The 13,947-nt window shown below is 33.9% G+C and overlaps 1 protein-coding gene across 1 annotated transcript; it reads right to left on the bottom strand.

Moving 5' to 3' along the window:
* Positions 1–11,370: 11,370 nt before the first annotated feature.
* Positions 11,371–13,526, bottom strand: LOC136207400 (serine/threonine-protein kinase AGC1-7). The gene is made up of 3 exons (XM_065998663.1): positions 13,506–13,526; positions 12,778–13,430; positions 11,371–12,262 (listed from the first exon to the last, which is right to left on the bottom strand). The coding sequence occupies exons 1-3, from the start codon at positions 13,524–13,526 to the stop codon at positions 11,371–11,373; spliced, it is 1,566 nt and encodes a 521-aa protein (XP_065854735.1).
* Positions 13,527–13,947: the final 421 nt, after the last annotated feature.

The raw sequence follows: 13,947 nt of genomic DNA, 5'->3' as shown, positions 1-13,947 counted from the left end.
TCATAATCTCTTACCATAAAAATGGCTTCATACGCAGCAGCACCAACTATGAGAAATCTACCAATCCATATGTAATGGATGAACAATGACAATTGTGTACCATAGTCAATAGCTAGGTATGGATAAGGAGGCATGGAATACATATGGTGAGGGGGAGGGGGTACACGTTACACCATGATTTTGTTCGCGGAATAAGCTAGGAATAGAATAGCTATATCTAGTCTATTTCTATTTCTACATTTGGTTGATCTTTTGATCACGGAATAGCTATTTCACAAATAAAGGAATACATATTCTTTGATTAAACTTAAGAATACCTATTTCTTAAGTTATATTTCATTACATTTCAAAACTACCACTTCCATTTATTTTTATTTTATTTTTGATAGAACCCTTTCCATTTATTTTTATTTTATTTTTGATAGAACCCCTTCCATTTATTGATCAAACAACAAAAGAGAAAATGGAGAAAATTTCATTACATTCCAAAAGTACCCTTTCCATCTATCGACCAAACAACAAGAGAAAATAGAGAAAAATACAAAAAAACAAAGAATATGAAACGAATATATATATATATATATATATATATTCATGCAATTATGACATGAAAATTTCTTCGGTAAATTTGTCTTTGTATTTTTAACTTAATTAAAATCACATATCATAAAACTAAAATGAATTTTTTTTTTACTTTTAAATGTAAGTTTGTAGTTTGATTACTATGATTTTTTGTTTTTGAAGAAGTACTAATAATATTTTCAGAATTTCTTTTTCTAAAATGAATCAAGAAAAATGAAATAAATTAAAGTGAATTCATTTCGTGTTTTTTCTGTTTTTCGCTTTTAATACATATTAAATATTTGAACGAGTACCGGTAATAAATATTTTTTTTAAATAAACAAGAAATTACACTTGAGGGTAATATTGTCATCTGAACTACAAACGTAACTATTCAATTTTATTACATTCCATCAACTAAACATAAGAATTGATATTGCTGAAAAACGTTAATTCTATTCTCTCGTATTCTATTCTTATGGAATAACTATTTTATTTCATTCCACGAACCAAATGTTAACTATTGTGCAACTTTTCATAAATTTATGGCAAAAAGCATCCTGAGGCCCCTGATCTTTCATTGTTTGGTGCATTAAATCCTCGATCTTTTATTTAGACACATTGAGCTCCTGATCTTTCACCATTTGGTGCATTAAGCCCTCGATTTTTCATTTAGACACATTGAGCCCTTGATCTTTCATATATGGATGTATTAGGTCCTTCCATAAATCAATTAATATATAGGTTTATTAAGGGCATGTTTGGTGTGACAACAAATGATGTTCTAAAAATAACAAATTCTAAAATAAAAAATATATTATACAAATTAATAAAAAATAATTTAAATAAAAAATAAAAAATTTATTGAACATAATAAAACCTTGTTTTTCGATAATTATGTTCTAAAAATAAAAATAATGTTAAAATTGAAGCACATTTTGTGGAAATAAGAAAGGTAATTTTATCAATAACAAGTAACTACAAACAACTGTTCATGAAAAGAGCTTTTCGTGAAAAGCTCCAAAATGTTGCAGTGTCCAGAGAAAATGCGAAACGCTGCAGTTATATAAACCTAACCAAACATGCCCTTAATAAACATATATATTAATTGATTTACGGAAGGGCCTAATACACCCATATATGAAAGATCAAGGGCTCAATGTGTTTAAATGAAAGATCGAGGGCTTAATGCACCAAATGATGAAAGATTAGGGGCTTAATGTGTCTAAATAAAAGATCGAGGGCTTAATGCACCAAACAATGAAAGATCAGAGGCCTCAGGATGCTTTTTGCCTAAATTTATTTGCTTTCTTTTTATCTTTAAACCATATATACTAGAATGCATATACCATCACAATTTCTTATCACAATTAAAAAGCAACTAGAGTCAATTATGATGAATGATCCTTCTCATGAAAAGAACCAACATAACGTTGATGAGAAAAAACAAATGTTTACTCCCAAAACAACTATTAACAGTTCTAAATAAATTGCTAATCCACACTTAACCTAACTTAATAAACAAGAGATAAAAAAAATTTTGGCTCTTTTCATTATCTGTTGTGCCATCCTTCCCTCCTATCTCTTAATAGTATTGCTCTTAGTTGGTCGATTATCACTTATTCTCTTGAAAAACCTTGCAATCATCTCAACAGTTTACTTATGATACTAAACAACTTTAATTCTTATACATTTTCATTTTATAGCGTTAACATTCATTTTTAGTATGCGTGCCACTAAAAGATCGTCATTTTTAGCAAAGCGAGTGAGAGGAACACCAATTCTCTCTTGATCTAAAAAAACATACATTCGTTTGATAATGCGTTTGACAATTTAGATAACCACGTAAGTTTTTTTAATTTACCCTAATAAAATACAAAAATGAATTACAAAATTCAACTACTTAATACAATAACCTTCATCCAATATAACTTTTGAAATTGCATGTGTTGTTTTTTTTAATTTGTTTTTACAAATGAAGTGGGTGTTAATTTGTTTTCATAATTAATTTTTTTTTTGTAAAATTTATTAATTTAAATTTTAGTTAGTTAATTCAATAAAATATATCATAATATCATAGTAAATTAAAAATTATTAAATTTATTAATAATACATATTTTATATTAAAAATAATAATTAGGTCCTACAAATTAAATATTTATAAATTTAAGGAATAATATACTAAAATAGTCATATTTTTTTTTTAAAGTGTGAATTTAACTTAATTTTAGCTAATGTTACCTAAATAAGAATGAGTTAGGAATGAATAATGCAGGTTAGCAGTTGCGTTCACATGGACTTTGATGACCACGCAAATTTGGTCATTCACCGTTAGATCTAGACGGATTAAAATCTTAAGGTGGAGATTCAAAACATCGTAAGGTTTATATTTAATCCGTCTAGATCTAACGGTGAATGACCAAATTTACGTGGTCATCAGGGTCCATGTGAACGCAACTGTGCATGTTAGATAAGGGGCGTAGATTGGGGGACCTGGCGGCCTCCGCCCACCAGAACCACCTTGATTTCGGGTAGTTTCAACTCCTTGTTGCAAAAAAAAAATATTTATTTGACTATTGAATTACCCCCAAAATGGCTCATTATGTGTTAGGCTTGTCCAAAATTCAAAATTTTAATATTTTGGACATACTAGGTACTCCCTAAATCCAAATTTCTAATTTTTTTTAGGACATGTTAGGCCTCTCTAAATCCAAATTTCTAATTTTATTTTTGCATGTTAGGCCCTCTGCAATCAATTTTTTTACCTGTTCAGCCCTCTCTAAATCCAATTTTTTTTACATGTTAGGACTATTAAACGAAATCTAGCTTAATCTTAAGAAATTGTACATTAATACTTAAAAATTTGTTTTTGACCATTCAAATTATAACATGCATATATATATATAAAATTGAGCAAGTTTGATTTAGTTTTTTTTTTCTTTTTGCGAACCGACGTGTAAAATCGGCACAACAGACTAATTATTCACTAGTTAGATCCACCCATCAAAAATTGGTAAAAAAAAAAGGAGAAAGAAAATATAGCATGAATTATTTAGTGGGGTTATTAAACCTAGCCACTAATTTATACTTCTAGCCCCTACAATTGACCGAACTACCATTTGCACTAAATTTCAAAAAATCCAAAACCTCTCAAGAACCCTAAACTATTTTTGCTCAAATCCGGACAACACAGTGAACCGAATCATGGATGACGATAGAAGACGTAAAGAAAAAGATAAAGTGGTAAGATTCACCGCTTTATTTCGTTGATTTTGAGCTCGTAATGAATCTGTGGGTGTTTCTAAAAATTCGTCGGAATCGCATGTCGGGCGTATGAGTATCACGCCCGACCTGCGGTTCGGGCGTATGCGTATCACGCCCTACCAATGGTGAGGGCGTGATAGCCATATGCCCGCACCAACGGTAGGGCGTGATACGCATACGCCCGCACCAACGGTAGGACGTGATGAGCATACGCCCGAACCGCAGGTCGGGCGTGATACCCTTACGCCCACGTTGTTTTTTATTAAAAATATATATTATTTAAAATTTTAGTAATTTTAGTATAAATTTTAGTATAATATTAGCATGATTTTTACAATTTTATTAATTTAGGGTAATTTTATAAATTTAGTATAATTTAGTATAAATTGATTAAAACTTTAGTATAATTTATTATAATTTTATAATTATAGTATATTTACAATGATTTACAATTTTATTAATTTAGGGTAATTTTATAAATTTAGTATAATTAAATTGATTAAATCTTTAGTATAATTTATTATAATTTTATAATTATAGTATATTTACAATTTTATTAATTTAGTAGTATTTTAGTAGAATTTTCTTAATTTAGTGTAATTTTTTATGTAGACGGAGCGGCCTACTAGGGGTGGGAAATCCATCCCGTCATCTGCTCGTCGTCTAGATATGGACGGCGAGGATGATACACCACGACATACGAGATTACGTGGTATTGATATTTCCGGTCGTAGACGGAGAGGGGCTGCGACGGACCAGTTGAGGAGGGGATCGATTGTGCAGCAGCCCGATATTGATGGATCGGAGGGGGCGACCGATTATGATGATAGAGAGCCTGATAGCGATGGTTTTCAGGACACCCTAGATGTGGTAGCTTGGGTAGTGCGACAGTCTGCAGTTGCACATGATCGCGAGGTTGAGGAGAGCGATGAGCAGCCGACCCCGGGGAGACAGCCGACCCAGCGCGTAGGAGGTCGTTTTGCGAGTACATGTATTTTTTAGTAATTTAGTATAATTTTAGTATAATTTATTATAATTTTAGTATATTAGTATAATTTAGCATAATTTAGTATTTTTAGTATATATTAGTATTATTAGTATAATTTAGTATAATTTTAGTATAATTTATTATAATTTTAGTATATTATTATAATTTAGTATAATTTAGTATTTTTAGTATATATTAGTATTATTAGTATAATTTAGTATAATTTTAGTATAATTTATTATAATTTTAGTATATTTTAGTATATTATTATAATTTAGTGGAGATAGGATGTGGCTTATGCTTGGATCCACTCTGTTTGTTGACAAGAGTGGAGATAGGATTAGACCGGCCCATCTTGCTGAGGTTTACGGCGGTGTCAGCGGGGCAGCTGGACTATCATGGGGGTCTGCTACACTAGCCATGTTGTACCGGCAGCTGGGGATAGCGAGCAGAGGAGACTGTTCAGGTATTTACGGATGTTTGACCCTACTGCAGGCATGATATACGAGTATTTTCCGGTGTTCCGGCCGCATAGAGGAGCTCACTCGATCCCAGCTGACCATGCCCGTGCACTCAGATGGGAGGTCGGGGGTACCAGGCAAGATGACCACCCGACTAGATACCATACGCGGGCAGCTGGACCGTATGACGGCGGCAGAGGTATTTTATAAAATTTTAGAATTAATGTAAGTATTATTTATAGTATATTATTATTTTTTATTGACTATTATTTTTGTTTAGGTGACGTGGTTGCCTTATGGTCCTGTCCCCGATGATGATCGGCTTCGAGTGTCATACGTCGGTTGGATACGGTGTAGAGACATCGTCGAGCCGTATATGCCCGATCGAGCGCTGCGACAGGTCGGATATACTCAGACTATCCCAGCTGAGCGTATTAGACCTGATAAAGCAGTACGACCATGGAGATCTATAGCGTATAAGCTCACGCATTCCTTAGTCACAGTTGAGGATACTTGGCGGAGATTTCCACGGGCTCGGTCCATTGATCGGGGCAGATGCCGACCAGTTGGATACGATCCCACTGCTTGTGATGCTGCTTATATGGACTGGTATAGGCGATATTCGCATCCCCATCTCCTTCATGCACCACAGGCTGGACCGGTACAGCATGCTCGCCAACAGCGAATTTGTAAGTTTATTATTATTTAATGTTATTATTTAGTATTAGTTTATATGTGTTTAATTTTTATTATTTATTTATTAATTTTTTTTTGCAGTGGGTTAGCTGGTTGTGGCGTGTCACTCAACTATCGGCTACCCACCGATCTGCGAGGATGTTCCACGCATTAAGAGGGGGATGGATCAGTTTATGGATGCGTGGCGTCGGGCGAACTGATTTTTTGTTGTAGACATTCATACATTTAAACACTTTTTGTTGTAGATATTAAATTTACTCTTTTACGTTTATAAATGTTTATGTTTATTAATGTTTATTTTAATTTTTATGTTTTTAAATTTTATTTGTTAAGTACATTTATGTAGTTACGGACTTAACGGCCTATTTACGGGTTTAACGGTCTATTTACGAGATACAAAAGCTATTTTTTTTTCTCTCTCGACACACGGGCGTGTGTCTATCACGCCTCACCGTGTGGTCGGGCGTGACAGCCCCATGCCACACCGTGTGGTCGGACGTGATAGTCCCACGTCCGACCACATGGTGAGGCGTGGGGCTGTCACGCCCGGCCACACGGTGAGGCGTGATAGACACACGCCCGACGAGACGGTGAGGCGTGATACTTATACGCCCGCGTGTCGAGAGAGCAAAAAAAATAGATTTTTCCACCCCAAAACCCATCGTCCTTTCACGGGACTAGGGGTGGGAAATTGGAGCTGGGTTTAACAACACCCATTATTTATGTCACACGCAGTTGGCATTGTTTAACTAACATTTTAACAAGTTCGGAGATTTCCAAAAGTATGTTTTATTAGCTTTAACACATCTTCTCTGCCTCTTTATAAATTAAATTTGAAAATTGCCGCCGTTGCCCAAATCCATCCATCCTTCAGTCTCAGATCAACTCCTCCACCATGCTCACTTCCACTTTCAGACTCCGCCTTCTTTCCTCTACTTTCGCTCATTCTTCATCTCATCACATTTTGGGTTCTATTTCTCCTTTCCATACTTCTTCTTCTTCTTCAGCTCAAGCTCTTACTCAGTCTCCATTTCGTGAGATTTTCGATTCTCTTTACCCAAAATCAACCGCTGCCTCCGATGGAGTCGTCTCTTTCTTTTATCAGCTTCTTCGTATGAGGCCCCGACCTCCTGTCATTGAATTCAACAAATTGGTGTCTGCACTCGTTAGAGTGAAAGATTTTCAGACTGCCATTTTCTTGTTGAAGCAGATGGAATTGGTGAGAATTAAGCCTGGTCTTTATACTTTTAACATCCTAATTGATTGCTTTTGCCGTTTAGAGCGTGTTGATTTTGGGTTCTCTGTGTTGGCCAAAGCTCTCAAGCTTGGTTTTCAGCCTAATGTTGTAACCTTTAATACTTTGATCAATGGATTATGCAGAGATGGTAAAATTGATGATGCAATTGCTTTGTTTGATAAGGTAACTGTTTTAGGTTATCAACCTAACGTCTATACTTACACTGTGATTGTAAATGGGCTCTGCAAAATTGGAAACATGTATGCTGCAATTTGTTTAGTCGAGAGAATGGCTGAGAGAGACTGCAAGCCTGATGTAGTCACATATACTGCTATAATTGATGGCCTTTGCAAGCATAACTTAGTTACAGAAGCATTTGACCTCTTCATGAATATTACTAGTCAAGGTATTTTGCCTGATGCTATCACTTATAGTTCTTTGATTCATGGTCTGTGCTGTATTAGCAAGTGGGAAGAGGCTTTGGTGTTGTTCAGTGATATGTTAAATAGGAATATAGCTCCGAATGTAGTTACTTTTAACATATTGATTGATCAACTTTGTAAAAAAGGAATGATAGTGCAAGCTCAATGTATGGTTAGCACGATGATTCTGAGGGGCATACAGCCTAGTGGTGTTATTTATAGTTCATTAATAGATGTGTATGGTTTACATGAGCAAATGTATAGAGCAAACAAAGTATTTCATGTGATGATTTTATAAGAACCGTAGACCTAATGTCTATACTTATAGCATCTTGATTAGTAGGTATTGTAAGTGTAAAAGGACAGATGCTGCACTGGAACTTTTTGAAGAAATGCTTCATAAAGGTTTAGTTCCGGACAATTATACATGTAGTTCACTTATCCATGGCTTATGCTATGCAAGGTACCCTTGGAAAGCTCTAAAACTTTTCAAATACGTGCGTGCAAGGCATTGTCCTCCAAATATACTAACTTACTCAGCTTTGATAGATGGCTTTTGTAAATGTGGAAATCTTGATGTTGCACTGGACCTGTTTCATGAAATGGAAATGAGCAAGGTGAAACCTGGTATATTCATATATAATACCTTAATTGATGGGTTGTTCAAAGGTGGAAGGTTCAAAGATGCAACAGACTTGATTTCAAGGCTTTCTACTGATGGATTGCAGCCCGATATCTTCACAATGACTATAATAATTGGTGGACTAAGCAGAGCAGGTTTCTTGAATAAAGCATACAAAGTCTTCAGAAGAATGGAAGAGAATGGCATCTCACCTAATAGTTGCTGTTATAATATCATTATTCATGGATTTCTCCAGCAAAACAATCTGCCAAGCGCATCCGAACTCATTTGTGAAATGCGTGATAAGGGCTTCTCTTTATAGGATGTTTTTGCTCGTAAGAGACACTTTTGGGCTGAATGATTATATTTTTGTTTTAAGAATGTGCCTGATTTGATAAGTTGTACAGCTATGTCCAATGGTCTGTGTTTTTTTTTTCCAAGTCTGATGTTGAAGAGGGTGACTATGGTAGAGACAATTCCAAAGTCATCTCATGGGGCTAAGTTTCGGAGAATATGTTGCAGATTGGAAATTTGAGGGTCGAGACAGAATACAAGTTCTCTGGTGGGATTATCTACTGTTTGTTTCGTTCATCTTTATTTTTCCTTTTCTGTTATTGTTGCTGCATAAGTTGTTTGTCATTTGATAGCTGTGGCTGAAATCATGTCTTGTGCACAATGATGATTATGCTGTATGGATTCTTGGTTTATGACTCTCAAAAGAAACAGTATGAGCTACCTTTGATATTCCAGAATTTAAGGACAGAAAATAAATTAATGAAATGAGCTTTTGAGTTTTGTTTGCTATGAATTGTCTTACTTGATTCTAAAATTTCATTTTGTAAGGTGTTTATTTTAATTTTCCATACTTATAGGAATCAGTTAGTAAGTTTACATTGTCCTTCATTGTGTTTTGTGTGTGTGCGGGGTATGAATCAATTTTCTTTCGGTCTCAACTTACTATCACCTTTGTGACGATGCTGTGAACGTTTTAAAGAGAGCGACCTCGTCCACGACACATCTCATATTATATTATCGTATTCGGTAACTTTATTCTTTCTCCATTTATGCATGACTATTTATAAGACAGAATTTCAATTTGAAAAAAATGTGCACATTTGTGCACACAGAAAAAGAAAATTGAGTAAAGCTCTTGAAAATGGAACCGTCACGAGTTGAAACAAAATCTTGAATGTGGATATCGATGGTCCCAAATCGTGCACTAATTTGTTTAAGAGAATGAATGAGGAATGTATTTTAAAAGAGATGTTGGATAGGTCTCAAATTGTGCACTTATTATAAAAATCACTTGCATCCTCTATTAAATCAGTGGTCCATGCAAAAGATTTCCGAAACTCATAACATTATTTAATTGCATCACACGTTTATAAAAGTGCAACGCAGATGACACTTTATTTTTGCATTTACATTGCAAGTAATGTGATTTTTCATTTGAATCATTTTTTACAAGAAATAGTGTAAATAAGGTAATGAAAATGACATTTTTTCTACTAGTATACCATTTTTCATTAATTGAATCTATTGCATCATATCCGCTGTAGAACTTCTTAAAATGTGAATAGATACCTATATGACAATATATCTTTTTCCAAAATAAATATATATAGTATCTGTTTGGTTCAGCTGTTAGCTAATAGCTGTTGCGGTTGCTGTTAGCTGTTTGCCGTTGCAGTAAGATGTTAGCTGTTGTTGTTAGCTGTTTGTTATTAGCTATTTAATTACTAGTGTTTGGTAAACTTATATTGAACTGTTGCTGTTCGGATTTAAAATATCTAAAATGGAAATGTTTTAAATTAATCAATGATGAAACTATAAAATAAAAAATGTGAAAAAATGCTCATAACGTTTACAACTAGGAATAATTTTACTCTTAATGTCTAAAATGCTGCAATTTTACCCATAACACTGGTAGCTAAGAGCAATTTTACCCATAACATTGGCAAGTTGGGTCGATTTCAGATATCATTAGAAAACATATTTTATTTCTTATTATACACTAATTGCACATACCAGTAGTTCTAAAAAAGAGATTTCATATATTTTTTTTGTGATTTAAGAATAAAATTGAAAATTAATATTTATAAATTCGATGAAATATTAGAATTTTTTTTGTCCAACTCGTACAAAAGACAATATATATATTTTTATTTTCTTAAAAAAAATCACGTCTAATCATATTTGTGATCTGTTACTAACGATGATAAAATCGTGCATATGTGAAGTGTAGATGACAATATTTATGACCAAGAATGCAGTTTGATAAATTATTTCTCAAATTGACCAAACTTGTCAATATTATGGGTAAAATTGCTTTTGGCTGCATCATTTTAGATGTTAAGGGTAAAATTGCTCATAGGTATAAATGTTGGGGGTATTTTTGCACCTTATCCTATTATAAAATAAAAAATATGTTACACAAATTAATAAAAATAATCTATATAAAAAAATAAAAAATTTATTGAACGCAACAAAACCTTATTTTTCCGGTAATTATGTTGTAGAAATATAAATAATGTTAAAGAATAAACATATTTAAGAAGGATAATTCTGTCAAAAACAACTAACTACAAACAGCTGTTTATGAAAAGCTCAAAATAAGAGCTTTTCGTGAAACGCTGCAGTTTCTAGAGAAAATGCTAAATGCTGTGGTTATATAAACCTAACCAAACGCTATATTTTCTGCGGTTTGGAGTGAAACGCTAAACGCTCGTCCGAAAAGCTGAACAAACACCGTCATAGTATCTATAACATTTAGAAATCTTATAAATCTCAAATAAAATAATATCTGAATAAAAAACAAAATACAAAAATACATAGTTTTTTTTTCTTATAAAAAAAGCTGGTAAACTATAAAAAATATATATAGTTAGAGAGCTGAAATTGAATGAAAAAACAACAAATATATATAATATATGTATGTTAATATTACATATACTTTCATATACAACACTTATTATTCTCCTCACCTATTATATATAAAAAAAAATCAATGAATTAGAACAAAACTCTTGTCAGACATATAATTACTCTTATATAATTATAATTATATGCCTTTTATTAATTAGGGTTTCATAAATTTTATAAAAAAAGAAAAAAAAAAGTTAGAAATACTCAAACTCTATATAAGAAGAATCCTGATGAGGTGGACTACCATTAGGCTTTTCACCTTGACCACCTGCCATTTTTTTGTTATTATTGTTATTATTATTTGGAGGTGAAGGATCTTTGCTTGCATATTGAGAGAAATCAACAGGTTCAGGTATATGAGGTGGCAATGCACTTCTGACAAGTGCCCAATTTACCCCTTCAAAAAATGGATGTTGTTTGATTTCAGTTGCTCCTCTTTTATAAGCAATTCTTTTTTGTGGTTCTTTCACTAGGAGCCCTTTTATTAGATCTCTAGCAACAAAGCTTACTTGTGGTGTATCAGGAAATCTCAAGGGTTGTCCTACAACATTGAACAATGTTGCCCTATTTCCTTGCCCTTTAAACGGCGTTGTTCCGTGCAATAGTTCGTATAAGAATATCCCGTATGTCCACCAGTCTACCGCGCTTCCATGCCCTTCTCCTCGAATGATTTCGGGAGCTAGGTACTCGTGTGTCCCCACGAATGACATTGATCTTACGTTCGTTGGTTCTGCCATCAGTTCTGGCAGTGCTCCTCCTACAAACACTCCGAAATCTGACTTCGATTTTCGGTTCTTCTTGCTTGGTAAGATCCTTGGGAAGAATGTTGATGGTTGCATGCAACCATGCACCGCGAATTCGTCCTCTAGAATGCCTCTATCTCCATTCCCGCCCCCGTTGCTTACGTGGGCCGATGATGACTTCACTAGTGTCGGGTTTACCGAGCACCTTAGGGAGAGGTCGAAATCTGATAGCATTATATGACCTTCTTCTCTTACTAGTACATTTTCCGGCTTCAAATCCCGGTAAACAATGCCTAACATGTGCAGATACTCCAGTGCCAACAGTACTTCTGATGCAAAGAACCTGTCATATTGTACAATAAAATTTAAGAACGTGTCAGAGATTAATATAAGATAACTTTAGTTAGATAACTCTAATTAATAAGATCTATCATGTTCGAGGGAGCACAATAATAAGATTCAATTCCGGATTTTGTTTCTCTAAACATGACTAGAGAAATGTGGACATTTCATTTTAAAATGACCAGTTGAGATTTAATTATCCAATAAACAAACAATCTATCTCCAAAACTCTCCAACATGTCATGTTGGAAGAGAGTTGAGAGATCCGACTAATGAAAAAAAAAGAGAAACATGTCATCAATAAATAGTTAGATAGCTCTAATTAATAAGATCTATATATCATGTTCAACCGAGCATAATAAGAAGATTCAATTCCGGATTTTGTTCTCTAAATATGACTAGAGAAATCTATCTCGATAGTGTTATCTAATAAACGAATAATCACTCTAAAAAATTCTCCAACATGTGATGTTGAAAGAGAATTGAGAATGAAAAAAGAGAAGCATGCATACGTACCTTGCAGCTTCCTCGGTGAAGTACTTGTAGGGTTGTCGTTGGCGAAGGGAATGAAGATTTCCGCCGCTACAAAACTCCATAACTATGCAATAGAACTTATCAGTCTCAAAATAAGAATAAAGGGTAGGCAAGAAAGGGTGATCAAGAAGACCAAGAATCTCCCTCTCAGTTTGAGCCCTAAGCAACTTATTTCTACTAGCAAGAGAAGCTTTATCCATAATTTTCATAGCGAAATGTGCATTAGTTCCTCTTAATTCAACAAGATAAACACTTCCTATATCTCCATATCCAAGTCTTTTTAAAAGCCTAAAATTGCTCAAACCCATTGCTCCTCTTCCATTCACCATGTTAATAGCATCCCACCGCCCGTCTCCTCCGGTATGCGGCTTTATAGGTCCACATGATAAGTTCTCTGAGCTGTCACTCCGGCTTCCGTGCTGTGTCTTCGCCGGAGTGGGCCCCCCCTGACCCGGTAACTTTGTTGGATCCATCCTCCTTGGATCAAATGAAGGATTTGAAATCACATTGTCAGTGATTGATCTTGAGTAGCTATGGTGTTCATCTGTTAACTTCTTTGAATTGTTGGATGATTTGCTGCTACTCTTGTTCATATTTGATTCATATTCTATTTCTTCTTCTGGTGAGATATAGTTCTTCAAAAAATTTTAAAAAAAAATTCAGAATGAAAGCTTGAGAATATATAATATTATTAGGAGATAGATATATACCTGGGATGAGTCAGGCCTCATGGCAAAGACTCCTTAAATTAATGTTGAAAAGTCCCTTAATTAATTATAATTAATTATCCTAGACAAGAAAAAACAAAGTTAATTCATATAAAATTATAATTTGTGGTTAGCATGTTTCAAATTAAATAATCATTTTCAGGATTTTCCATATCATTTATACAAAAACAACACATGCATATATCTATAACATGTTAGGTCATATTGTGACATCTCAACCCGCGATGTGTAAAAACCTAACAATATCCTTCTCCTACATCTTCGAAAAGGTTGAGATAAGGATGGAGATATTGTAACCTTGTTATCGGGTCTTGTCAACCGAAAAACAAACTAAAAACTAAGGTTTATTTCTCACATTTATCAACCAAAAACCCGCCCATTTCACAATCAATTTGGGAAGATTCAACAATCTTCCCCTCACATA

The sequence above is a fragment of the Euphorbia lathyris genome, chromosome 9 (assembly GCF_963576675.1).
Source record: "Euphorbia lathyris chromosome 9, ddEupLath1.1, whole genome shotgun sequence".
NCBI lineage: Eukaryota > Viridiplantae > Streptophyta > Magnoliopsida > Malpighiales > Euphorbiaceae > Euphorbia > Euphorbia lathyris.
This window is presented reverse-complemented; position numbering and strand designations above follow the sequence as displayed.

Bases quoted from the DNA above. Each gene is read 5' to 3' on its own strand.
- LOC136207400 (XM_065998663.1), bottom strand. From the start codon at position 13,526: ATGAGGCCTGACTCATCCCAG. The intron at 13,431-13,505 runs GTATATATCTAT...AATTTTTTGAAG, and splicing joins TGAGGCCTGACTCATCCCAG to AACTATATCTCACCAGAAGA. The intron at 12,263-12,777 runs GTACGTATGCAT...ACAATATGACAG, and splicing joins TTCACCGAGGAAGCTGCAAG to GTTCTTTGCATCAGAAGTAC.